At 46.7% G+C, this 27,957-nt stretch overlaps 1 protein-coding gene across 2 annotated transcripts; it reads right to left on the bottom strand.

The window, feature by feature from the left end:
* LOC128330186 (butyrophilin subfamily 1 member A1-like) lies at positions 1-27,909 on the bottom strand. Of its 2 annotated transcripts, XM_053262634.1 has the most exons (7): positions 27,873-27,909; positions 22,871-22,903; positions 17,571-17,606; positions 15,069-15,089; positions 13,127-13,156; positions 7,932-7,961; positions 1-2,228 (listed from the first exon to the last, which is right to left on the bottom strand). In XM_053262634.1, the coding sequence occupies exons 1-7, from the start codon at positions 27,892-27,894 to the stop codon at positions 1,708-1,710; spliced, it is 693 nt and encodes a 230-aa protein (XP_053118609.1). In that variant the 5' UTR covers positions 27,895-27,909; the 3' UTR covers positions 1-1,707. The 2 variants fall into 2 exon arrangements, 1 of the variants encoding a protein (XP_053118609.1); XR_008309991.1 differs by lacking the exons at positions 22,871-22,903; positions 27,873-27,909 and having other exon boundaries at positions 2,161-2,228; positions 15,069-15,289; positions 17,571-21,063.
* Positions 27,910-27,957: the final 48 nt, after the last annotated feature.

Raw genomic sequence — 27,957 nt, 5'->3', positions numbered from 1 at the left:
TGACCTTTATATAATAAAATTTACTTGTAAAAAAATAAGTTCAATTAAAAATTACTTTTTAAATTGAACATCAGTTTAAAACATTTCATATCCCCCAAAATGCAAACTCAACTGTTACTAGCAGAGCATATCAGAGAAAACAAAAGGCTGGGAAAAGACATCCACTACCTTAACCTACACTGAGTCCTCTTTCTCTTCTCAGCTGGACAGTTTCTTGCTGGACAGTCTTGTCCTGGTCTCAGCACAGATCTGGGGCTCAATCCAGCCTGGCTCTTCTATGATTTCAGCTCTTGTCTTCAGAGGGGCTTTTCTGCCAACTTCTCTTTCAGAAGGACCACCTCCACTGCAGACAGTTTCTCCTCCGGACTTCGTCTTGCTGATGGCTCACTCTTGACTGCTGACTCTTGACTGCCCGGTGCTCACTGTTGGCTCCTCTGTCTTGACTCGGTCTGATGCTTGGCCAAGACTTTTCTCTCAGAGCTTCCAAGCTCAGCTGTGTCTGATTTCCAGAACTCTTTCTTGGACTTGACTCAACTGAACTGTATCAAACTCTACCAATATATACAGTTTTTCTGACCCAACAGTTCCTCAACTCATCCAATCAGAACAGACAAATTCCCTCCATTTTTCACAATCTCTTTTCCCTCTCAAAATCAAGTGTCAAACAGCTAATCCAAACGTGAAACTTCAGAAAAACAAGTATGAACTTTTGACCCTGCACAGAGACCAGCTGGCATTCTATATATAGTATTTACAATGAAGAAGAGAGTTGTGCCTATAATTGCAATTTACAATTCATTTATAATGCAAGGCTTATTTATACAAGAAGAGGTTTGGGATTATTAATAATAATACAGAGGCTTATTTATATGATCAAGAGGTCTAAACCTCGGTCCTCCACAGGTGGCAAATGACTTTCTTTCCAACAGGTGACTATTACTTACATTTACATTGGGGAGGTGATTAGGGATGTGACGGAACTGGCTGGCCCAGTTTGGTTCAAGTCCGGACCGGATTAAAACCAGACCGGCCAGTTCGGTCCGGCACCCCCTTGAACCCCCCGGTTTGGTTTGGTCGGGGGTTGTGAGCTTTTTTTTTTTAACTGAATTTTTTTTAAGGCACTCCCTCCCTCTGGGGAAGTAGTTGGAGGTGGCGGGGGTGGTGGTGGTCCGTGGAGGTTCCCTCTCCCCCCGCCAGCCTCAATGCAGCCTGAACCAGCCCATTCAGCTGGCTCTTCAGCCCGTTTGTGCCTTCCCTCTCGGCACAGCGGCCATTTTGGAGGCTGCCGTGCCTGTGCAATTGGCCTCTGAGAGACATATTTTCTGGTGGCACTGAGAATTTCATAGGAAAAGGGGATTTGGTAAAAAACTTGTCTCCCCTGAAGACAAGGACAGCAGCATGCTGCATTGGAACTTCCTTTGCTGCACCAGCACTGGCTAATCTGGATGTTGGCCTGTATTAGGCATACTTCATAGAAACCGGTTGGAGTATGGAACTAGAGGGAAGGTCATATTAAAACCAGCAAGTATAAACATACCCAAACAGTCTGATTCTATATATGTTGGAACTTTGAAGTAAGAACCATGATTGCAGCCAAAACAACAACAACAGTACCAGTCACTAATTTGCCAGACTAAAAAAGGTTTTTTTGCATAAATCTTTAAAAGAGTGATGAAAAATGCATAAGCATGCCCTCTTTGATGCATCCTAATTTATAGGGCAGATACTTATGGTTGTTCCTTTGTCGGTGTTTTTAAAGAATGGGTATATATTTTCTGAGAATGAACAATGCTTAAATACAAACAGCACAGACATGTCAGTGGAACTGAAAAAAGTCAGCTCTTTCTCTGGGAAACTCAGGTAAACTCCAATTTTGCTGGGCTTTTTCTTCACTGTGACTCTTGTCCAGGGATCTGTCCTTGCCCAATAATCCTTTCCATCAAATCCTAGGAGCCAGAATCCCTCTTCTGGGGACAAAGAAATATCTCCTTTCCTCTGTATTGATTCTCGGACTACTCCCAAATCCCAATCAGTGCTGCTGCTGACATCTACCTCCCAGTAATGCTGTCCAGAGGAGAATCCTTGGCTGCCCAAGACAGAGACAATCCCATCAAAATGCTGTGGATTAGGAGACACCAAGAGAGGCTGGTCTTGGTAAGTGAAGCTCTTCTGATCACCAGCAATGGAGAGGTGGGGATGGGCTGAATCCACAGCTAGTGTGATGTTGGCTGAAAAGAAAGCACTTGGTTAGTGCACTAGGATCCAGCAATGTAGAGACTCCAAAAAACAAATGGTTAATAGGTAGTATAAGGAAAATTGCTAGAGGTGTCTTCTTGTTCTTTGGATGAGTGACAGTGGAGGGCCATTGGAAAATGGCAGCTGGGGTTCAGGATAAGGATGAGTATTGAAAAGATGAAGTATGTTGTGAGTTAAAGTAGACACTTGGAGGACAATTCTGAAGAAGGGAATTGGAATGACATAAAAGGGAGCTGATTAAAGAATGGAGTGGAAAAGAGATCCATCAAAAACTTCTGGGAAAGGTACAATTTACCCAATTTAGTAGCAGTGACCATATGCTGTAAAACAATGAAGAAAGAAACTGCTGATTACAAAGCCTATACCTGAGCCACTGGGAGATAGAATACATTAAAGGAAAAACAAAAGAGATTTACATATCAAGCAGTATTAAAATATGATAGATAAATAAGTAAGTAAGTAAATAAATAAATGGACTCCAGAGACCACAGCCACTAAGCTTCATTAGCAGACTAGAAAGGGAAATGTATCTTAGATTCTGGAAGCAAATTTGTGAAAAAAATTCTTTAAAGGCATATGGGAGTGCCCATTTAATTAAGGCAACTAAAGCACACAAACATGCACACACATCACCCTAAACACACCAAGATGTTAAGTAAGAACTAACCTACCTACTTTCCTTTTACTATAATTTTAATTGATAATTACCATCTTCAGGTTTATGTACTTTTTGGCTATAAGCTATATATAGAGGCTATTCTTACAATAGCAGAAAAACGGGCTAAGGGAGCCCAGCCTGGTTTCCCGTGACTGTGTGCAACACCATTAGCCTCGTTTAAGAGGGAGGATGTTTAGGTGGGCTTGCCACCATGGAGCCACCAGGCTCACCTGCGAGCCTGGTGGTTCTCAGGAGCGAGCAAAACCAGGCTGGGCTCCCTTAGTCCAGTTTTGCTTTCTCGTGAGAATAGCCTCTGTGTTGATTCTCAGATGTTACATAACATTTTCTCCTAAGGAATCCCTGTTAAGTAGTTGATTAACAACAGAGTATCTACAATACATAAGTATTAAAAAAAAATCATCAGGGTACCCCACTGCCATGGAGCCCTACCACCCAACCCATTTTGGTGCCCCTAGGTGCTACCCACAGGGAATAATATGGTGGTTTGAACCCCCATTATGCTCTATGGTGAACACTTTAGAACCAGCTCGAGCATGGTTTGAGCTCAAGCCAAACCAAGGGTCAGCTCGACCAAACCAGTACTCAAGCCAGGGCACCCGGTTTGATCATGGTTCAACCTCAAATCAAACTGCTCAAACAGGTTTTGTGCATATCTCTCTACTTTCCATGAGGAAAATAGGCTAAAAATGCCCTGCTGAAATGTTCCCATGGGGCATTACAGCTGTACTAAATCTGATCCAAATTGGCAAAGGCATTGCAAAGTTATTAGAGGGAAGATCCACACAGCTGTCATCGTCCTCTCTAATCTTAACGTGTACCAAGTTTGGTGCAAATTGGTTAGGCGGTTCACAAGTTAGCTCACTTCTACCTCAAACATTCACATAAGAAAAGTCCTGCTGGATCAGACCCAAGGCCCATCTAGTCCAGCATCCTGTTTCACACAGTTGCCCACCAGATGCTGCTGGAAGCCTACAGGCAGGAGTTGAGGGCATGCCCTCCCTCCTGCTGTTTCCCCCCTGCAACTGGTACTCAGAGGCATCCTGCCTTTGAGGCTAGAGGTGGCTTATAGCCCTCTGACTAGTAGCTGTTGATAGACCTCTCCTCCATGAAGTTATCCAAACCCCTCTTAAAGCCATCATTTGTTGGTCCTAAATTTCCTGGCAATCAATTTCATGGGATGACACCTGGTTGTAGTGTTATGTGAGAGGGAGAAGAATTTCTCTCTATCCACTTTCTCCACACCATGCATGATTTTATAGACCTCTATTATGTCTCCCCGCAGTCATCTTTTTTCTAAACTAAATAGCCCCAGGTGTTGTTGATACGAACAGGTAGGAGGACCCCTTTTTAGAACCAGGGTCTGCTCTGAGACCCCAAAAAGCCAAAAGGCTAGATTGAGGCCTGCATCTGAATTGTTATTTTGGCAGGAAGCTGAAGCCTGACTGATTTTCCCCCCTCTAAGCCAAGCCAGGGAAAAGAAATGCTATTCTTGAGAGTCTGGGAAAGAAGGGGAATTTTCTATCACTCACTCCCAGTCCTGAAGCTGTTTACTGCCTTGCTAAAAGCCTTGGGCTCAAAACTTTGGTGCGGGGTCTTTTACCTTGGTATCAGGAGATGACGGGTTTGTTGGGGGAAAATGAGCCAGCAGATTTCCCAGTCCTATTGACTAGAGTCCAGCCAGGGGCGTAACTAGGTTGGAGTGGGCCCTGAGACAAGATTCTTAAATGGGCCCCCTCCACCGTCACCGGCGCTTACCACACAAGAAGAAGGCACACAGCGCGCTGTTCTTTGCAGGACTTTTCTTCCTCCACAAGGGGGGGGGTCTGCACACGAGCCAGCTAGCTTCAGAGGGCAAAGAAATGAGAGCTGCTTCTCTTTCTCTCGCCAGTCCCGCCTGTGCCCCAGTATTTTGAAGGTCTTTTGACACATACACTTAATTCCTGCCTAAAATTCTCCCATGGCCATTTCTTACCCGCTGGGGGGTTTACAGTCATCCTCTTGCCCTCTCATCTACGTGAGGCGGCTAAATGGAGGCACAGCACAGTACTACAGAATAAAGTTACTGCGGGTTGCGGCTGCTACTTGGCACTCCTCGAGCAAATAATTAAGCAGCCTCCCTCCTTCCTGCAAATCAAGCCAGTCCGGAGAGTACAGGTAAGTGTCACCCTCTCCGTTTGCGTCCCGGCTGCTAGGCAAGAACACTTATTGGATTTCTCAGCTCTTGTCGCTAAAAGAAGGCGAACATCTTTCTGCACGTGGCAGAATAAGGAAGTCTCTTCACCTCCACCACCTTCATAACCTCGAATTCCTATCACTTCTAAGGAATCGCACTCACGACCCAAGCAGACTGACCCGTTTTCCTTCCTGGCATTCCTGCGAGGGTGGTGGCGGGGAGCGCCGCTGTTTACCCGCTATGCGATCATTCCTCCACCAGCCCTGCTGGGAAGATCACCAGCGCAGCAGCATTTCCCACGCGCGCACTTGGCACGTGACTCTTCGTAATGGGGCTTCTCCCTCGCATGCGCAGTTGTGACTTTCTCTTTGCCGCCTTGCTTCAGCTTGGCGCCATGTGAGAGCTACAGGGGGAGTCTTTGTGGGCTCGGTGGTTCTTGGGCGTATTGGTCCTAGCGGCACTTCTGCCCCAAGTATCCCTGAGTAGGTACAAGAGGGCGCAGCGCGGGACCCTTCCATTCATACCGCAGTGGCTCTTTTTCCTTCGCCACTCTGCTCCCTCACTCTTAGGCACTGAGTTCCACCACACTGCGCCTGGGAAGGCATCTGGGGGCCCCGCCCCCTTCAGGCTTGGGAGGAGATGGGTCCCGCTGCTGCTGCGCGTAAACGCCTTGCTGGGTGGGGGAGAGCCTCTGAGGGGCCACCCCAAGGCAGGGGGCCCCAAGACAATGGCCTCCCCCTGCCTAATTGTAGTTACGCCCCTGAGTCCAGCGCACTGTTGCTCAGTAAGGTTTGGCTCCAGAGGTTGAAGGGAGTGAGAAGCCGAACAAACACAAGGTGGCAGCAGTCAACTTAGAGCCTTTGGTTTACAGCGATAGGGCAGGGACAGTTCCCAGGCAGAGGGCTAATTTCAATGGTTGTAGCCAGCTGCAGAATGATTTCAATGACTGTGGCAATCAGCAAAGGTTTCAGGAAGGGAATCAACCTAAGGCAGGCCAGTCTAAGCCCATGTCAGAGAGGAGAATTGTGGTTCGTCCTCAAAGAATATGGAGAAGATATGAGTCAGTGGGATGGAGCACAAACAGAACAGTTAAGGCGCAGGGTATATGAACTGGCAAATCTCCCCATTGAGCGGCGTGTGCACTTTGACTCAGAAAGTTATCAGGAAAGGAGAAAGGTTTTGCAAGCAGTTAGAGACGTGACAGGGAGAAATGGATCTTTACCTGGAGACCTGGAACAAATTCTGGGAGATATTAGTGACAGATTAATGAGTTTAGAGAGGAACCAACAACAGGGCAATCTATCCCTGCTTACTGATCAAAGAGGAATCTTTGATCTTTGGCACGCTGCAGAGTGACTGGGCCAGTGCTGTAACTGGCCCGCCCCCTTCCCTGATTAGCTGATCCTGGCTATGTGCGGGTGGAGGCAAGATGGCGGCTCCGTGCCTGCCTCACGTACCGGGGGCACAACCCTGCCCCTGCCTCATTGCGGTGGTGGGGATCAGCATATTAGCCAATCAACTGGCTCTATTCAATTAGCATTGCATCCTCCCCAGATTTTGTTGCTCGTGTCTCTCTTTCTGTTTCTTTTAAAACTGAAACTTTGGGAAGCAGGGAACCAAAATATAAAAATGAATATTCATAGTTCTTTTGTAAGCTATCTTAAGAAATGTTTGCTGTTTGTAATAATCTACCACTGTATTGTAAAACACTCTGCACATTAAAAGATTACATAAATGGGTGGCAGTTACTGTTTGCAGTTGGGTCAAGGGACCCTGGTGTCAACCACAGGGAACCCAGGGGAGTACAATTTATCACATATTGAGGTTATCATGACCACACCAACCTGGATAGGACAGGGGAAGATCAGGCAGGGCTGGTCACGTGCAGTCCCAGGATTGCTTTCGATCCTGCCACTCCTCTCCTGGGAAGCCCCGATCAGCAACCCAGACTTAGAGTGAGGCAGGAGGACAAGTGTGTTCCTCCTACCTCACTTGCTGGTCATCTGGAGCTCTGCGCTGCCAGCAGCCATTTTTATCATACAGCTGAGGGGGGCGGGGAGCAGACAGGTAGTGCAGAGCTTTCACATTGCACTGCTTGCAACCTGGTGGCCCTGGCTTGCTCCTCCCCACCCAGTCACTGCTGGGTTTGCTGCCACACCGCTCATGTGGCTGTGAAGACAGTGGAACCCAATAGAGGTTCCGATCATGTGGGAGGGAGCAGATACAGTAGGTTCCTGCCTTTCCTCCAGTTTCCCCTCCCTGTTTAGTCTTGAGAACAACCTCATTGTGTTTGAAAGAAAGGGGAGGTGTGTACAGGAAACACAATTCCCCTCTGGTTGTCTTTGTCTATGAAAAGGTCACAATGTTGAATGGAAAAAGTCAGAGCTTTGTCCAAGTAATATGAACTGTGCCACCCAGTCTCAGACTGGATTTGGCAAATTCCACTTGCAGAGATGGGCAGCTTTTCAAACTATGGCAACAAAAGTCCACTGCAATAAACTCCACTAAAGATAGCTATATATACAATTATTTTTTTTGACAGGGAAAAACTCAAACTGTGCATATGCATTTACTCTTCCAAGCCTATCTGAACAAAGTTAGTTCCTTCTTGCAACACTGCCTGAACATGACTATACATTCTACAGTATACGTATCTACAGCCTACAAAATGCAATAGCATTCAGTACACGGCCTGTCTTTTGAGGGGACTGGGTGGATTTCAAACAGTAAAGCCAGGCATTCTGTGCATATAATCACCAAAATAATAGAGCTGAGAATTATTGCACAGTCTGTATTCATTCCTAAGTATGCTTCTTATCTCACCTGCATTGCGAAGAGTTCTTTTTGTCCATTCTGGGGGGAGAAAGGAAAAATATCAGTCATAAGCTGGTGATAGATGGCTCTATAATATTCTGGCGAAGCAAAAAAAGCCTCCTCAACCTCTGCCCGCCATTCGGTAACAGTTGTCCATCTCAACCAGAACTCAACTTTCTAACATGATTCTTATATATTTTATATACTGCCTGACTCCGAGAGCTCTAGGTGGCTTACAAAAAATAGACAGGGCTATTTGTCTTCTGTGGTTAAAAAACAAACCCTGAATAATGCAAGTACTTTGGATTTTCTCAAAGTGCTTTATATGCTTTGTCATGCTGTAATCCTCACAGCACTAAAAGTGACTATTAATATCTCCATATTGCAAATAGGGTCTGAGGTAATAATGGCTTGCATAAGACCACCTAGTGAATCCTAGTGAACATTCAAGCTGTGGATTTCCTTATAATTTTACCAGCTCTTACAAAAAAAAATTAGTCAGAGTAGGAAAGGGCACCAGTCAACCAGACAAACCACTGCAAGGGATGAGTCTACATCAGGCTTCCCCAAACTGCGGCCCTCCAGATGTTGCTGAACTACAACTCCCAGCCTCCCTAGACACATTTTTTTGTGGTTGGGTATGCTGGGAGTTGTAGTTCAGCAACATCTGGAGGGCCGCAGTTTGGGGAAGCCTGGTCTACATCCTCAGGCTAAAACAGCCGAAAGGCATCCAAACAATTATAGTTGTGTACGTTCTGGACACCTCATGAGACATTGGAGGTGTTCTGCTGACACCTCATGGAACACAGTTTAGTTCAGGTTGGAATGAATGTGAGTGACTTCAAGACTGTGAAGTATCCTGAAAACATGTCATAATCAGCCTCTAAGCAGTCTTTTCACCTCCAGCAAGGGTCCAGATCTCACAAGAATGTAAGCAACTCAGAGAGGTTCTGCTGGCCAGCACTGCACTGACTATGGAGTGGAAAAGTATGATCACTTTGCCAACAGCACTGTCATGGACAGGGGCACACCTGGGTCATTTTGGTGCCTGGACCTGAAAGGCTTCAGAGGTTGCGCGCACCCCCCCCCCGTGCCGTGGGTTAAAATTAAAAAGCTGGTTTTTTAAAAAAGTTAAACCTGTATTTTTCAAACCGCTGTGCCGAAAGGTCCAGTGCCGCCACCCCACCCTGCTGCTGCCCTGCGGCACTAAACCGCGGTGACGAAAACGTCAGGAATTCTAGTTGCGCCATGTGCGTGGCCAGGGTGTGGGGTGTGTGTGGGTGAGCTGAGCAGGCCTCTCCCACCCCCGTGTTGGCACTGGCGTCATTGGTGAGCGGAGCGGCTGCTGGGCTTGACCGTTTGGCAACAGTAAACCCTTCTTGTATTCTACCCAGAAAACCACATGGCTCTGTGATTGCCAAGAGTTGACACCAACTCAACGGCACAACCTAACTAAATGTGGTTTTAGCTTGGCCTTTTAGCAATAGCAATAGCAATAGCAATAGCACTTACATTTATATACCGCTTTACAGCCGGAGCTCTCTAAGCAGTTTACAATGATTTAGCACATTGCCCCCAACATTCTGGGTACTCATTTTACCAACCTCAGAGGGATGGAAGGCTGAGTCAACCTTGAGCCCCTGGTCAGGATCGAACTTGTAACCTTCTGGTTACAGGGCAGCAGTTTTACCACTGCGCCACCAGGCCTCTTGTTTTAGCTTGTTTAATTTCATTAATCTTTTATTTAGGAATGTCCATGGATCATTTGGGCGGGGTGGGGAACAATACATTAAAGCCTGAGTAAAGCAGGTCTTCACCTGCTCCTCCACTGCCCCACCACATTTCCTGGTGTGGCACTGCAGTGCTCAGAAATCTTTCCCCAATTGCTGCACAGAACCCAGCAGCAGGCTGCATGAAGCAGCAGGACGGACATGGCTAACACACATCCCTGGCAGCCACTGTGGTCAACACTGTGCCGACCACACACCTGGCCGCTGGGCATGCATGGTACCCATGTGTATCCCTCTACTATGTGTATGCTGCTGGGTGCACGCAACAGCCACATATGTATTTCTGAGCGGCATAGTGCCATAGCAGGAAATGTGGTGTGGCAGTGGAGGAGCAGGGGAGGACCTGCTTCCATCAAACTTAAATGTACTGCTCCCTGCCCCACCAAAACAATTCAGCGGGCTGCACCAAAGCACATCCCTACTTTTATATTATATTGTGTTAATTTTATCATTTATTTATCATATTTTTTACCGCGTGATATGCATATTTCTAGGCGGTGCACAGAATTTAAAATATTTAAAAGTCGCAAATTAAAATATGACAATAAAAACAATATAGTAAAATTAAAACAAGTTTTTAAAATTATTAAAATTAATTCTAATTAAAAGCCTGAGAGAACAGGAGGGTCTTGAGGTTCTTCCTGAAAACAAACAGAGAAGGAGATGCTATTACCCCCCAAAATGCACTAGGGCAATTAGCGGTACATCAGAAATTACTGCTAGGTCTTACTTTTGGGGTAGGTCTTACTTTCGGGGAAACAGGGTATTTCAGCAGGAAGCTTAGTCCAAAGCCCTGGGGCAGCCACAGAGAAAGCCCAGGCCTAGGTCACCACCAAATGAGCTGGTGGCAACCGTAACCGGACCTCTCCAGAAGATTGTTAACAGGTGGCAGGGATTATGACAAAGGCTTTGGGATATGCCTTCTTGCATCACCTTTTAGGTGCTTTAGGTGGTTTGTGTGAACTTCAACATTGGCTGTGAGTGACAGCTCAGATGAGGGCTGTCTTGGGCATGTGGTGGGCTTTCTGGAAACTTTTAATAGGAGAAGCAGCTTCTGGAAGTCAACCTGCAAATACCTTCTGAGGTTGGGGAGATCTGTTTTAGGGTATACTTTAGGAGGAGTTGGTGCATTGACATGTAGTCTCCAGAGTAGGCTGCCTTTAGGGGTATGAAGGACTTAAGCTTCCTAGGAGGTTTCCAATAATTGTAGCTGTACACATTTTGACCCAGGAATTTGACTGTGCACCTTTGGTATGATAACCAGGCAGTGGTTGACATCAATGCACAAGCCAACCACTCAGCCCAGGTTATGGGGTTAGTTAAGGTTTTTTTGCGGTGCTTATGGAAGGTTTTTCCCCCCATAGCCCAGCATGTCCCTGCACAGGAGAAGAGGAAGTTTGATCACCTAGCTTGTCTACAGGTAGACTGTTCCAGTGAGCTAGTACCTGGGGCATCCCTGGGCTAAGACCTGATGCCAACAGCACTGCTGAACCTCTGAGCCTAGAGGTGCGGATGGCCATCAATGCACTGCTAGTTCCAAGCAGCAGGTGGGACTGGGAGCACAAGTCACTAAACAAACTACAAGAGTCCTTAGGCTGGTCTTGTGGTAGCAAGCATGACTTGTCCCCTCAGCTAAGCAGGGTCCACCCTGGTTGCATATGAATGGGAGACTAGAAGTGTGAGCACTGTAAGATATTCCCCTCAGGGGATGGAGCCGCTCGGGGAAGAGCAGAAGGCTCCAAGTTCCCTCCCTGACATCTCCAAGATAGGGCTGAGAGAGACTCCTGCCTGCAACCTTGGAGAAGCCACTGCCAGTCTGTGTAGACAAACTGAGCTAGATCGACCTATGGTCTGACTCATTATATGGCAGCTTCCTATGTTCCTACTTCCTGGTTAGATTCAAGGTACTGGTCTTCCCCTTTAAATCCCTGCATGGCTTGGGATCAGGGTACCTGTCAGACTGCATTCACCTATATGAACCTGCCAGGGTCCTCCGCTGTGCAACTCAAGTTCTGCTCATGGCTTCGCCACTAACAGAGATCTGGCTCCTGGGACAGGGCCTTTTCAGTGGTGGCACCTCCAGTTTGAAACCCTCTTCTGGAAGAGCTTCGCCATGATACCTTCCTCAGAGTTGTTTGAAGGCCCATTTGAAGACACATCTTTTTAGACAGGCTTTTATATATTTCTTCCACTGCTTATATCAGGTGGATTTCTTAGTGTTTAACTTTTTACTTATAACTTTTAATTTATTTATTTTTAAATGTGGTTTTAGTCTGGTCCTTAATATTTTTAGATTTTATTTATTTATGCTCAATATTATATTTGTTTTATTAAAGTTGTAAGCTGCCCTGAGCAGTAGTGTAGTGGAGGAGCATGGTATAGGTATTTCAAACAAACAAACTGAAATTCAGCCAAACACTTCAAAAAGCAAGGTTCAGACTCCTCATAGGTCTTTGTGTAACAATTTTGGAGCTGGAATAGATGGAAGAAACTTCATCCACAAAGTGTCTTTCAAACATATAATTTATAACCAAGCAGACTTCCTTCTAAAGGAGCCCCTGGTGGTGCAGTGGTAAAACTGCCACCCTGTAACCAGAAGGTTACAAGTTCGATCCTGACCAGGGGCTCAAGGTTGACTCAGCCCTCCATCCTTCCGAGGTCGGTAAAATGAGTACCCAGAACGTTGGGGGCAATATGCTAAAATCATTGTAAACCGCTTAGAGAGCTCCGGCTATATAAATGTAAGTGCTATTGCTATTGCTAAAGGAGAGTCCTTTCCACATGAGATCTTGATCTACCCTGAAAAAGTCTGCTAGTGTAATTGATATTTCCTATTTTGGCTTCAGTTTCAATGTTTGGTCAGTTCATTTGTCCTGCTACATGGTTTCTAAAGCTCTCAGCTTTTCCTTTCAAAGTCTGAAGAAGTGCTCTTGTTTATTACAGAATATAGACATATAACCCATCTCCTCCCACAACCTGTACTAGAATGGCCTGAAATATGCCAAGCTATATTCCCCAAATTAAGACATAGCTAAATTTATTTCCATGCCAACCCAAATTCACCCACTTGGTCCCCGAACCCCCCATCCACCAATCTTCCCAAACCCTCTCCCAATGAAATCCTTCAAAGTATGGGAATTTTAAGTTAAGACACCCACCTTAACTTCTGTGCCATGTAAGTAATATGCATAGCGTACAGTGTGTAATATTGTAATGTCCTCAGTATTCCGTTTGCTTACAGTTTAGCCTCCATGCACCCACACTTGAGTCTCTCAGCCTCAGTTCTCTTTCTCTGCAGTTGTGAAGCAATAATGATGCTAAGGAAACTATGGAGGCAGTGACTATCTAGTGGCACACTGACACATGCTTTTCCTATAGGAAGGTGGAACATACAGAAAATGGCTTCAGTCTTACCTAATTCTGTTTTGAGATTTCTGATCTCTTCTGCAAAGGAATGGATGAAAAAAGAGCTATAGATCTTTTCACATTCAGCATGTGCACATACAGAATATTGTTCTTTATTTTCATTCTATGGGCTTGTGTGACACCCCCCCCCCCCGTTCCCCGCAGCTCCATGCTGCTTTCCTTCTAAGGGCTTGTCCCGACCTCCACAGATCCATGCTGCAGGCATGCAGGGCTCCCAACAGGAGAACTTGATTATCTGGGAAGAAGGTAAGTTTACCAAGCTGTCCCCCGCACCTGCCCACTGCCCTACCCACCCAGTCATGAGAATGACCTCAATGTGTATTTTATATTTTAATGAAGGTTCCCCCCCCCTCCCACTCTGCACCCCATAAATAGCTGCTGTTGGCAATCAGCCTGATCCTGGAGTAGAACAGAGAGCACCCCTCTATATTATTCTGTAGTGTACTGCAAAGTATGGGACAATGGGCTCATAGTCCCCATTTTGAACTTTTCACCCTGCCTAGGTTTGGTTGCTCAGCACAAGCCAGAATCGAGTAATCCCCCCTTCAGGTGCCCCCCCACTTGAGGCCCCCAAAACCTACTTTGGGGATGCCTCTTGCTGCAGCTAACCTATGTGACTTTTTTGTTTTTGTTTTAAACAAAGCTGCCGTGTGGCCGAGGGGTGGCTGCGGGGGGCGGGGAGCGACCACTGGGCACATCCTCTCTGCCCAGAGGCTGCTGTGAACAACGAGGCGTGCCTGTGCACTTCAGAAAATCTGATGCCACAGGCTTGCGACGATCGTTTTCTGCATTGCGCAGGTGCGCCTTGCAGTTCACAGTAGCCACTGGGCAGAGAGGATGCACCCAGCGGTCAATCCACCCATCTTTTTTGGGGGGGGAAGAGGCCAAATACTTGGCTCCACCCCACAGCTACCCCTAGGCCATGCGGTGGCTTGGTGTCCCCCCCCCCTCAATGGCACATAGGTTAGCCACGGCATGGTGGGCAGGCGCAGGGTGGCTGTAGGAGGTGCCCCGGCCATTTGGAGGCCCCCCAGACCTTGAAGGCCACGGACCGGGCCCCAAAGGTCTGGGGGTTAGTGTGCCTCTGGTAATATCCTTGAGATTGTTTTAATGAAAGGCAGTACAGAAATTTAACAATACAAAAATAAAATGACTTGGAAACTGCCTCCGGGCATGTTTTGCAGTATACTTACCCTTGACCAAAGCACATGGCCTCAGAATCTGTTTGAACCACTACCCCACAGATCCTCAGAGTTGTAACCCTTCACCCCTTGCACTTTTTTATCCTCACTCTAACTGCCTGATTACTCATAAGGAGGTCCACCTGCCCAAAGTGCAATGAATGAACCAACTTATTGGGAAGGATAGCTGAACTAACATCTTGTGCTTCTAAGCCTCCTCACTTCCTTCCTTCCACATTTTCTGCCTTCCTCCCTGTTCTTCAGGCAATCTATAGCTGGGCTATAGTTTAGAACCTTAGCCAAAGTTATTAAAATTACGATTACTGCTTAGAATGTTAGGTAAGATTTATTGCATATGCCTAACCAAACATTTGCCTTCTGTACCCCATTTCACCCTTAATAAAGATTTGCACTGTATTTCCAACACACCCAAACTTGCTTAAATTGATACTGGAACTGAACTGCTACCCAAACCAAGCTAATGTCCCCATTTTAAGCCAAAAGCATTGTTGGAGCATTTAGTCAGTGCTCTGGGACAGTTCTGGTAACACTGCCTTCAGCTCATAAAGCATCATCATAAGGCCACCCCATAAATAGCTGCCTGACTCATAAGGCTGCATGTAACCTCCTTGAATATATCAAAAGAATTTCAAGGTAAGATAGTGATCTAGATTCTAGAATGCAGTGGTAAATTTATTCCATTATAATATCATTAAAGTGAAATCCACAATTAATAACTTAAGACATACCTAATTGATTTCTGCATTCTTCTGCAAAGGAATCGAGGAAAAAGACTTAAATATGTGTGCATGTACACACAGATGTTCCATTAAACTTGGTTTTCATTTTGTGGCCTTGTGCTTCAAACTCAAAAAGTGAAATCTGAAATATTTATTTCCCAGTTTAGTTATCTTTCTTCACTCTCCTCTTTTTCACATCATAAACAGATGTCTTTGCACATACTAAGAGACTAGGAAGAAATAGTGATTGGATTGGTCATAAGAATACAGGAACCAAAATAAACTTGGCGTATATCCCCTAGCAAGCAGAGCTGTGGACTTTTCTATGCAAGTTGTTTGGAGTATTTTTCTGTCAGCAAGAGATGAAGATGCAAGGGAACTGAATATCAATCACATCATCTACATGGAAAGCATGTGCTCTAACACTGACAAATCCTTAAATAAAAGTAATGTAACAAGCTGATATTCTGCCTTTATGAAACTATATGAACTCCAAGAATTAACATGCACGAACCTATATTTGCAGAATGGAACACCAGACATCTGAATCTAAAACCATTTCTTTCAATACAAATTGAGTCAATACCACTCTTGATGGGGGTGGGGGTGTCACAAAATGAGAAAATGAGGCCATGCCCCATATTTTCCCCAAATTTCAGAAATGTAAATTTCTGAACTACATGTGGGGAAAACCTACTACAAGAGCTGGGAAACAGTCAGGTGATCCGAACTGCGGTTGGCCTCTGGAGATCCTACAATGAAACATGTAACACACGTGATGAATTGGGGGTATTCCCCCAGGAGATGGGCATTCTAGGTGCCCATCTCTGTGTCCTCCTCCTGGTAAAGGTTTGTTTGTCTCATAGTCATGATGGACCCTTTAGGGGTGATGGAGCTATTAGAATTGTCTGCCTGAGAAGTCTGTTGGATCTAGTAGGAGGCCTTGGAGTGTTTTATGGCTGGTTCTGCTGGTGATCCTGTCAATGCCCTCGTGAATACCCAGAATAATGAGCTCACCACAATAATTGACATGATCACTCCTAAGCATCCTCTCCAACCTGCTTTGAAACTAGCCCCACAGAAGAGCTACAGGAGCTGAAATGGCAAGGTAGATGACTGGAGCACAAATGGAGGAGGACTCATCTCAAATTTGATAAAGCACAGCATAGAGCCCATTTGAAGGCCTATGCTGTGGCAATGGGTGCAGCAAGGAAACAATTTTGTTCTGCATGCATTGCATCTTCAAGTTCATGTCCAGCATAGCTGTTCTGTGTTGTTGGGGGTCTAGTTCATGCCCTCTCAGTTTCAGATTTGTTCCCCAAATCAATGTACTCACTGTGATGAGACATGAGTCTCAACTCACAAATGAGTTCTTTGTGGATAAAATCTCTTGCATCTGGGCTGATCTGGACTCCAGTATTCCTGCAGGGCCATTTAGGGCGTGTGTGTAGCAATCCCTCCAGTAGGATTAGGTTGGATCCGTTTCAATTTGTGACTTCTGTGGACAAGCTTCTTGGAGCACTATGGCTTACCAACTTCTTATTTGGATCCCTGCCCAACATGGCTGATTCCTCTTTCAGGGAGGTTATTGGAGCTAGCTTAGTTGACTTCATTAATGGCTCATTGAGGGAGGGCAGGATGCCTTCTTGTCTGAAGGAGGCAATGGTTCGACCTCCTCTTAAGAAGCCTGCCCTAGACCCCTTGGTGTTGTATAATTATAGGCCAGTCTCCAACCTCCTGTGGTTGGGTAAGATGACTGAGAGGGTGGTGGCTAACCAGCTTCAGACAGTCTTGGAGGGAACAGGTTATATAGGGCCAGTTCAAACTGGCTTTTAGGCAGATTATAGGGTTGAGACAGCCTTGGTTGGCCTAGTAGATCACCTTCACCAGAGAGTGGACAGAGGAAGTATGACTATGTTGGTTCTTTTGATCTCAGTGGCCTTCGATATCATTGACCATCATTCAAGCAATCTTTATTATTATAGTCTTAGAAAAGAATAAAGTACAAAGTATTAAAGGTGTAAAAGGCATACAGTGGCTAAAATAGCAGGGACATAAGATGTCATAAAAGCATGAATAAAGTAGGGTGTGCACGGAACCATGGGGCTGTGGTCTGGCACTGGCGTGGGGGGTTCCTTTAAGGGCAGAGGAGGGTTTACTTACCCCTCCTGCTGCTTTCCCCCCGGCGTGTGTATTCTCTTTAGTAATCGGGGCGGCAGGATACCTCCCTGCCACCCCTTCCTCCGCTTGGCTGCAAATGGCTGCAAATGGCTGCAAATGGCTGCAAGAAGCCTTTTGTGTGTGCGCACATTGCGCTCGCGCTTCATGTCTCTGCAACGTGTGTGTGCATGTGTGACCGCGTGCACGCACGTCACGGAGACGTGAAGCGCGCGCAACATGTGCATGCGCACGCACAAAAGGCTTCTTGCAGCCTTTTGCAGCCAAGCAGGGGAAGGGGTGGCAGGGAGGTGTTGCAAGGGGTCTGGGGTATGTAAAAGGCACAGCACCTACCGGGGGGTGGGTGGGACGCAGTCAAAGCTTGGGAACCTGCAAATCAAAGGAAACCCTTCTTTAGTGAACTGAGCACAGTGTATGGTTGGGGGGCGGTTTTCAGGTAATGCTGCAAGCATCAACCTTGCAATGCGCCTATTTAGGAATTTCCAATTTCACAAAACCCCAAAATTGCACTTTCAGAAACCAATTGCACTTTCACAGATAGAACCAACCCACCCACTCTGCCCAAGGCAAGCAAACACTGGATGGCAGCATGGAACATCATCATATATCTTCCAAACATAATGACCGGGGGTGGGGTGGGATGGGATGGGGTGTTGGGGAACCTGTTAAAAAACCACCTGCGCAAGAAGCATGAAATGCAACACACAGCAGCAATTTCTTCATCAAGCAAGACACAACAGTACATCTCCAAGGGTCCCTCCCCACACCCAAATGCATTTCAAAATAGGGGTGTCCCTATTTAAAACCACCAACTAGGGAGAGGGAAAGGGGGCAACAAAAGGTGCACAATTGCGCACGCACTAACCCCTCTTCTTCCGGTCCTTCTCCTGCCGCACACTGCTGGTCACGGATGCGCCGCTCCAGCCAGCCACTGGGTTGGGACACAGACAGGGCGGCCGTACGAGGCACAGGCAGCCGGGGTAGGTCAACGATGGCGGGGCAGAAGTGAGGAGACAACACTATTTGTGTCGCTCAACTCACCCTCAAGCAGAGACAAATGAAATGAACAACTTAAAAAAAAACACCAAAAAACCAATGGCGGGGACCTCCAGGTGAGGTCGGAGGTGATAGGCTACTGTGGCTGGCTGCAGCTGTGGGAGGAAGATGTGAGGGATGGAGGAGAGAGGAGAGAGGAGAGAGAGAGAGAGAGAGAGCAGAGAGGGAGAGAGAAAGAAGAGAGAGGAGGAGCAGCACGGAGGGGGGGAGCTTAGCAGCGGGGAGGGGTGATCCAGGTGTGGGGGTACAGCAGCTGCAGCGGTCCCAAGAGGAGGGACCAGAGGTATTGGATCGGAACCGAACCGCACATCCCTAGGTAGCAGTCCTTGGTATGGGGCTGATGAGTGAAGGGCTTTAGTTGGAGAGAGATCAGAAAGTTGTCATTTTCCAATTGGGAAACAACCTCGAAGTATTCAGTGAATGGATGTAGGTTGCCAGAGATAATTATGTTGTTGATGACACTCATTTTGGACCCGGACAAGTATGTGAATTTTGCAGGATGATCATTTTCAAGTGAGGTGTTTAAAATAAAAAGGTTGAGCCTGGTGGTCATTTGGGCCATGCTGAGACCCGCAGAGTTTAACCTCCGGTCCTTCAAGAGGCGGGTGAGGGAGAGTCAGTCTGCTTTGGGGTTGGGTGGGTAGCACTGGTATTGTGTGTATAGGGTGTAATTATCAGGGCCCAACCAGGGCACTGAAGTCACCTCCCAGAACCAAATGTGCATTGGGGTTGGCGAGGAGGAGTTACATGATGTACTTTTCTAGTTCAGACCATAGATTTCTGACCTGGGTTTTCTGATATTGGGGAGGGAGGTAAATGTTAATTAGCAGTAGGGAGCAGTGTCTGAAGTGGATTGAGACTGCCATGGCACACTGCTTGAGTGGGGGGAGTGCTGCTGATGTTGCACACAGAGACTTGCACCCCTAGACCACCCTTGAGTCTGCCTTGGCCTGCCCCGGCTTCTGCGCCTAATGAGTATGAATGTCCATTAAGTGTGAGATCTTCAGCAGACCAGGTATCTTATATCATAATACCATCATATTGGGAGTTGAAGTCTATGAATGTGGCCTCTCTGAGGCAGGAATGCCACCCTGCCACATTCCAGGACAGGAGGGAAATCATATTCTGGTATCTTGGATGTGATATGGCCTGGGGACTGGTTGGTAGTTCTTCATGAGGGTTCCAGTAGTGCTCTGAGGGGCAGGCTGGGCGGCCGTGCAGGGGTGGAGGTTGTCATGTGTTTGCATGTTCCTGTGTTCTCATCTTAGGAGTTGCCAGGCCTCTTTCAGGGTACGAGGCCTGTGCAGGATGGGTTGATAGTTAATGGTATATCATCAGCATGGTGATGTCATCAAAGTGGGGGTCACTGGCAAACAGCATTCCAGGTCCCATGGTCTGTGAGGTAGCGACCCTGGGGATTACCTGCTCTGGCTGTTGTTGCTGGGGCGATGGATATGATGTGAGGGCCCCTTCTTCTGTCATGTCTCTGATCATGTGCAAGGGCATGGGTGGCGGTACTATTGGCAGTTCCTTTGGGAATGTGGCTCATGGGGAATCAGAGGAATTGTCTTTGGAAGCTGCTATGATGGTATCTTGTGGGAGGGGTGATGGTGGTGGGCACCCTTCTTTGGATCCAAGTCCCCTGAGGCTTGCAGAGGGTGGAGGGGGCTCTTGGGGCATGGTAGGATGCATAGGCGCCTCTCCTTCTGTGGATGCTGTGTTGGAAGCTCCTGCCTGGGATTCCCCTTCATTGAGGGGAGGCTTCTTGGTGGGGGGGGGCTCAGTGGGCAGCAAACTCTGCATGTTGGAGAGCACAGGGGGAAGGCTCTTAGTGATGTCCATTTCACTGTCACTGTCTGAATGTTAAGTGAGGTCAGAGAATTGGACTGACAGCTTCCACCTATGGCTGTGAGGGGATGGATCTTTGGTACTTGGGATGTTCAGGGTACACATGTCTGAAATATAGTGTGGTTCTGTGGTTGAGCCATTGAGTGGTCTTGGGGTGGCTTGAAAGGGATGCACATCCATGTCACTTTCCCTATCAGTGGGCTCTGGTTCCAACAAGAGATGCGGGCTAGCAAAGGTTGTGCTTCTTCAGACTCTGAAAACTCTAACTGGATCAATCGTTCACATTTTATTACGCTGTAGATTCTACAGAAACATTAGATGTCATTTTATTCTGCCGCTTCTTTCTAGGTTTCAACATCAATCGGATGATTTTCTGGTGAAAATTTTGCTTGAAGATAATGTACTTTGCATCTCTCATGTTGTAGCAAAATTTTGTTACATCGCAATTAGAATTCGTAGTTCATTGACTGATGCTAAAGTTAATGGCTAAGTTAATGTTGAATGCTGGAATTTATTGTTTGTGTTGTGTTTTTGTTTTGGCCATTGGCCATAAATAAAGTATCTATCTAACTGGATTTATGCCAAAGTTGTGTCAGAAGCGATCCCCCACTCACACCAGCTTAAGAAGCAGCGATGGAAAGAGAGAAAAATACTCCTAGAAACTGGCCTGGAATCTGGCCGGTTGGGTAGGAAGTGGAAGGAGTCCAAGTCTATTTGTTTGGACTGGCAATTGAGAAGGTGGCTCAGAGAAAGTAGAATAGCCTTACGAGAAGACTATCTGTGGGTGCTCCTTAAAACATACAAAAAAGCTGAGCCACTTAGAGAATTTGTGAGGAGTTAACAGGGCAATTCATTTTTGGGGACCCTGTTGGTGCCTTGAGTGGAGGGTTGTCGGCTGATGTGGCGGAGGGAGCTTCCTGGACGTTCCCCCAGGTGTTGCCTTGGGATGTGAATAAATCGAAGGTTAATCTAAGGCCCAGGTCTCACGATCAGTGAGACCCGGTTTGGGGTAGTGAGCGAGAAGAGCAGGCTAAGCCCGCTCTCCCCGCTCACGAGCGGGGAGGGAGCCCTGGGTGGCTGAATCGGCCACCCACACGATGGCCGGCTCCATGACGGAGCTGGTGGGGGGTGGGGGGAGCGGGGGCCGCGTAGCCCCCGCAAGTCCCAGTATGCCCTGCACAAGCACGCAGGGCATATTGGGGAGACCCCCGTAGCCGGGAGGTGGCTTTTCACCTCCAGGTCAGGGGCCTACTCACGAGTAGCTGCAGCGCAAATCCGTGCCATGGCTACTCACGATCCTAAAACATAGATTTGCTGGAGCGCTCGCTCCTCAAACCTGCTTTTTAGCAGGGGTTCTCGAGTGGGTTACCCGCTCAAGAACCATCGAGCTCAGCTGTGAGCCCGGTGGTTCTTACGATCAACAAAAATCGGGCTAGGCTCTCCTAGCCTGATTTTTGTTGATTGTGAGAATCACCCCTATGTCTTTCTACTTTCATTGCTATGTCATTTAAATTCCTGAGAATTTGGATCAGAGTTTTTGCTGCTAAGAGGCATGTTATCACTTAGGTGTTGAGTGATGAAGTCGGGGTGGGGGCATGGGGCCCACCTGGGATGTTTTGATCCCCTACCTCTCTGTTCTGGGGGGTCTCTCAGATTAGGGCTTTTGGATGGCATGAAGCAGGCCAATTTAAAGCCAGCTTCTGTGATGAAGATAGCTTGAGGGAGGAGTTGAGGGCTCTCCATACTCAGGGCCGTAAATCTGTAAGTAATCACAGCTCCATTCAGTTCCATGGGAGGAAGATACAAGTCAATTCTCCACTGCTCCCCTGCCTTGACTTTGTGGTGGTCTTGTTGCCAGGGCTGTTCCTTGTTTTTTTCTTGCCTTTGTTAGTCATTGTTTGTCTCGGGGTTTGATTTCAAAAGGGTAAAGGCCAGTTTTGTGTCAGGAGCTCATGAGTGTTGCTGCTAGCTGGCCACCATTTGGCTCCTCCCCACTCCCAAACATTGACAATAGTATCCTTCTGCAGTGGTTCTGCTCCTAGCTCCCAGGTAGATTTCAGATGGTAGCGATTGGTGACAGTTGCTCTTCAAAATGGGAGCTGTTACATGGATTACCTCAGGGCTCCATTCTGTCACCAATGCTTTTTAACATCTGCATGAAACTGGTGGGTGAGGTCATCAGGGAATTTGGTGCTAGGTGCTCTCAATATGCAGATAACACCAAATCTATCTCTCCATGCAGCCCAAGGAATCACAGGTAAGCACCCATCTGAGGGGAGAAATCCTCAATGCAATGCATGTGCCGTGGATTGCACTGAGGGATGTCCGAAGGCCGGAACAACAAGCTCCAGCCCCGGATTTCTCTGCCCTGCTTTGTGCTTCATGGAGCTGCATGGAGTAGAGCTATCCGTGTGAGCATGCAGGAGGCGTGCTGAAGGATGAAGGATCGGTAATCTGGGGTGAAGGTAGGTTTAGTGCAACCTTCTCCCTGCGCCATCCCAGCCCACCCAGAATGATTGTGAGAAGATTATTATTCCATTTGATTAAAATTTAGATTCCATGCACCCACAGTTGAGTATCTCAGCCTCAATCCTTTTTCTCTGCAGTTGTGAAGCAACACTGATGCTAAGGAAACTATGGAGGCAGTGACTAGTGACTAGCTAGTGGTACACTGATGCATGCTTTCCATATATGGCGGTGAAACATACAAGAAATGGCTACAGTCTTACCGTTTTCAGTTATGAGATGCGTGGTCTCTTCTTCTGCAATTGAACAGATGAAAAAGAGTTATAGATCTTTTCACATTCAGCATGTGCCCACACAGAATATTGTTCTTTATTTTCCTTCTATTTGCTTGTGCTCAAAACCCAGATATTTGAACAAAGGATCTCTTCCTGCTCTCCACCCCATAAATAGCTGCCTTGTTATTTATATTTCAGCATGTTATAGCTGGTTTAAGAAATTGACCTTGTAAGGCAGCATTTAACAAATAATGTTGCTGAGTAGGGGTGTGCATGGAACCAGGCCAGTTCGGTCCGGCCCCCCATCGAACCCCCGCCCCCGGTCTGGTCCGGTCCGTGAATTTTTTTTTAAAAAAATTAAGTTAATGTAAACTACCTTTAGCCCCTTCAGGAGGCTTGCTGAGGCCACGCGGGGGGGTCTGTACAGGTTCCCTTCCCCCCGCCGGCTGTCTTTATCACCGCTGCGGCCCGGGAATTCATCATTTTCGGCACTTTCAGGCCTCCGTATGAGCGCGCGGCCGCCACGCATGTGCAATGCCCTCTGTGAGGCCATGGCGGTCGAGCACTCATATGGAGGCCCAAAAGGGCCGAAAATGATGAATTCCCGGGCCGCGGTGATGATAAGGACAGCCGGTGGGGGACGGGGAACCCGCGCGGACCCCCCGTGCGGCCTCAGCAAGCCCCCCGAAGGGGCTAAAGGTAGTTTACATTAACTTAATTTTAAAAAAAAATTGCAGACCGGTCCGGACCGTACCCGGAGGTCTGGTTCCAGTCCGATGGAACTGGGGTGGTGATGGTTCAGTTTGACCCCGAACCCCTGGACCGGACCACCGGAATGGTCCGCACATCCCTATTGCTGAGTTTATCAAAAGAATTTCAAGAAGAGATAGTAATCTAGGCTGCAGTGGTAAATCTGTTCCATTACAATACTATTCAACTGAAAGCCACATAAACCATCGAGGAATTCCTGATTTCATTGCTGGGTTTTCTTAGTTCTTCTGCAAAGAAATCATGGGAAAAAGACTTAGATATTATACCGGCACAGACGCAAGTATAGTTAAGATGAGGAATTTTTTCAACTTCCATTATAAGCCCTGAACATCCTATTGGTTATGAAATAAAATGTTTCTACCCAATCTTTGGTAACAATCTCTGAAAACATGCGGTCATGAACTAGGTGACAAGAGACACTACCACTCCAATTTTATTGCAAATCAATGCAAAATGGCTGAGATTCAGCAGTTTAGGTTTTTAACTTCTAAAAAGAGGGGTCAAAGCGTGGTGACCCATTTTCACCAGAGTCAAGGAGGCTGTTCTCACGACCATTCTAACCCTGTCCGGGCTCCCCCAGGCAGAGTTGGGCTGGTCGTGAGAAGTGGCGGGATCCTGTTGGATTCCTCCACTCCCTGCCCACTGTAGCAAACTGGCTTTTAGCCTTACCCCAGCTCCAGTTACTGTGGAATTCCTCAGGCTGCATACAGTCAGAGGAGTCACACTGATGGGCGCATAAAGCGCCTCTCTGAGGGGGGACTCCCCAGTGCAACACATTGCATTGAGGGACTCCTGGAGGCCGGAACAAGTTCCAGGCCCGAATCCCTATGCCTTGCTCCGTGCTTCATGGAGCTGCACAGAACAGGCCTGCCCGTGTGGGTGTGTGGGAAGCGCGCCAAAGAGGACCTGCTTGGTCATTTGTGGGGAAGGTAAGGTTTTTCCCCAAACAACCTTCTCCCTGCACTCTTCCCACCTGCCCGGGGCAATCATGGGAATCATCTCATTGTATATTTGATATTTCAAAGAAGGGTTGTTTCTCTGCTTCCACTCTCCATCCCATAAATAGCTGCCTTTACCTCATAAGGCAGCATTTAAAAAGTCACTTCTTTGAATACTAAAATAATTTCAAGGAAAGATTGTGGTCTAGAATGCAGTGGTAAATTTGTTCCATTATAATATTTTGAAAGTGAAACACACAATAAATTACATAAGACTTATCGGTTCTTTTCCCCGAGTTTTATGATATAATCTGCAAAGGATTCGAGGGAAAAGACTTAGATGTGTGTCCATGTACACACAGATACTCCATAAAACTTGTTTTCCCTTTGTGGCCTTGTGCTTCAACCTTAAAAAGTGAAATCTGAAATATTTATATTCCAGTTTAGTACTCTTCCTTCACTCTCCTCTTCTTCACATCATAAACAGATGTCTTTGCACATACTAAGAGACTAGGAAGAAATAGTGATTGGATTGGTCATAAGAATACAGGAACCCAAATAACCTTGGCGAATATCCCCTAGCAAGCAAAGCTGTGGACTTTTCTATGGAAGTTGCTGGGAGTATTTCTCTGTCAGCAAGAGATGAAGATGCAAGGGAACTGAATATCACATCATCTACATGGAAAGCATGTGCTCTAACACTGACAAATCCTTAAATAAAACTAATTTAACAAGCTGATATTCTGGCCTTCCTTACAAAACTACCTGTATATGGGTGTCACAAAATGATCTATGTTGCAAAAATGAGACCATGTCTACTGGAGAAAATGAGGCTATACCCTCATTTGAGTACATAGGAGCATAGGAAGCTGCCATACCCCTGCTAACTTGGCAAAGAGGCACCTTTTAACGTGGTGATTCTCTTTATTTAGCAGGGGGAGAGTAACTGGCCCTATCCACCCCCAGCACAGTACCTCCAGTGACTGTTGCTGGTGTCTATTTTATGTTTCTTTTTAGATTGTGAGCCCTTTGGGGACAGCGTTCCATCTTATTTGTTTGTTATTTCTCTGTGTAAACTGCCCTGAGCCATTTTTGGAAGGGTGGTGTAGAAATCGAATAAATAATCATCATAATAATCATAATAATATACTGTCAGACCATTGGTCCATCTAGCTCTGTATTGTCTACACAGACTGGCAGCAGCTTCTCCAAGGTTGCAGGCAGGAATCTCTCTTAGTCCTATCTTGGAGATGCCAGAGAGGGAACTTGGAACCTCCTTCCCAGAGTGGCTCCATCCCATGAGGGGATTATCTTACAGTGCTCACATGTAGTCTCCCATTCAAATGCAACCACAGCAGACCCTACTTAGCTAAGGGGACAAGACATGCTTGCTACCACAAGACCAACTCTCCTCTCTGAGTAGAAACAATCCTGAACTGAACTTGGTCTAGTCTGGTTATATGCACACTAGAGCTGGGCCTGGTCTGGCTCGAGTCTGAACCAGTTAGGGCCATGCTTGGGGGGAGGGGAGGGGGAATGAAAAATTTTCCTGAAAAAAATGTTGACTTGTCACCATTGCAAGGCTTTGGGGGGTTCTCCCCTCACCCTGACAGTCGCCCCCCCCCAGTTTCCACTGGCCCATTTCAGGCCATTTTCAACCTTTTTCTGGCTGTTTTTGGCCGCCTCCAAAATGGCCACTGCCAGTGCCCAGAGGCCCAGAAAGGGCTGAAAATGGCTGGTGAAGACTGGGTGAAGGCCATCGGGGGATGGGGAACCTCAGGAGACCCCTCCACAGCTGCAGCAGCACCCCCGAAGCTCTACAATGGCGGTAAGTCCACCATTTCCCCTATTTTCGTTGAAACCTGAACTGGCTCTTGACCGCCCAATGGGTTCAGCTAGAACCTGAGCCGAACCAAGCCTGGTCCAGCTTGAGCAAGAGCCCTTGAGCTGGGCCAGTTTGAGTGCGGGCCAGCTCGACCTTGAGCCAACTTGCACCTCCCTATAACAGAGGGAGTGTAACCTGGTTAATTCTCTTGGATCTTGTAGCAACATTTGATACCATTGACCATGGCTTTCTTTTGGATAGGCTGGCTGAGTTGGTGGTGGGAGGCACTGCTTGGAGGTGGTTCTGCTCCTACCTTGATGTATAAATATTTGATGTAGTTGTTGTTGTTGGTTATTTGCTAGCCACCCCATAACAATTTGTTCCCTGGGTGACTCACAACACAGCATTAAAACATCAAGTAAAAACACATAACACATGAAATCACAACACACATCCCACAACCCAATAAAAATGCAATACCAAACAATTTAAAAACTTTTAAAAGTCAGTTTAAAATTCAAATTTAAAACAAAAATTTAAAAGGCCCAAGTGAACAAAAAGGTCATAACCTGGTGTCTAAAAGAACAAAGTTATGAAGCCAGGTGAACTTCATTGGGGAGGCTATTCCATGAATGGGGAAAAGACCCTCTCCCTAGTAGCCACCTGCATCACATCATTTGACAGTGGTACCCAAAAGAGGGCCTCCAAAGAAGATCTTAACGTGGCAGTTGGGACATATGGGACTGAATGTATGGGACAAGGCACTCTCTCCCAGGTAATTGGTCCCAAGCCATTTAGGACTTTGAATGAGGCCTGGAAATGGACTGGGAGCCAGTGCAGCTGACAAAGCACTGGCTTGATAAGATCAAAATGCCCAGTCCCAGATAATAATCTTGCAGCCCTGTTTTGTACCAGATGCAGTTTCCAGACTATTTCCAAAGGCATCCATATACTGTATGGATACAAAGCCACACAGGAGCACCGAGGCCTACTAGTTCTGAGGTAAAATGAAGCAAAACAGAAGCAGGTAGAGTTAAGAAGCTAAGGCCTATGAGATTGAGCCTGGCCTCTTATTTTCCTCAAAGACATGAGGGTAATGGTTACCCTTTCAATATATTTTTCCTTCTCTGTAAAAGGAGAAATTTCCCATAGGCAGCCTTGGTAGAGACCCTTCACAGCAGTTTTCAGGGCTAAAGACAACAAGAACAGAAGCTGTATATTCCTTCCTTCCTTCTCTGCCCATCCCCTCCTTTCCCACTCCCCTTTTTTCATCAGGAACATTCTGACTGAACAAAGTATGTCAGAATTTTACATTACAATTCTATGTATTTTCTTAATTTGTACGAATTCAGAACACATTTACTTTGACAAACCCATCAAGGAGACTTGTACTCCCATTTAATTATTAACTTTGCCTAATGGATTTATTCAATTTTTAACATGCTTTTCATATTACCTTTTGATCCACAGCAACACATGATACCTTCAAAAGCTGGAAGGGGCATGAGAAAGATACTCAGAGCACAGGGGAGTCTGGCAGA

This window comes from Hemicordylus capensis, chromosome 6 (genome assembly GCF_027244095.1).
Source record: "Hemicordylus capensis ecotype Gifberg chromosome 6, rHemCap1.1.pri, whole genome shotgun sequence".
Taxonomy (NCBI): domain Eukaryota; kingdom Metazoa; phylum Chordata; class Lepidosauria; order Squamata; family Cordylidae; genus Hemicordylus; species Hemicordylus capensis.
This window is presented reverse-complemented; position numbering and strand designations above follow the sequence as displayed.

Excerpts from the sequence above, each read along its gene's own strand:
- LOC128330186 (XM_053262634.1), bottom strand. The coding sequence starts at position 27,894 with ATGTGTTGCTGTGGATCAAAAG. Across the intron at positions 22,904-27,872 it reads GTGTTGCTGTGGATCAAAAG|AAGAAGAGACCACGCATCTC; the intron begins GTAATATGAAAA and ends GTTCAATTGCAG. Across the intron at positions 15,090-17,570 it reads TGCGTCCCACCCACCCCCCG|AAGAATGCAGAAATCAATTA; the intron begins GTAGGTGCTGTG and ends ATTCCTTTGCAG.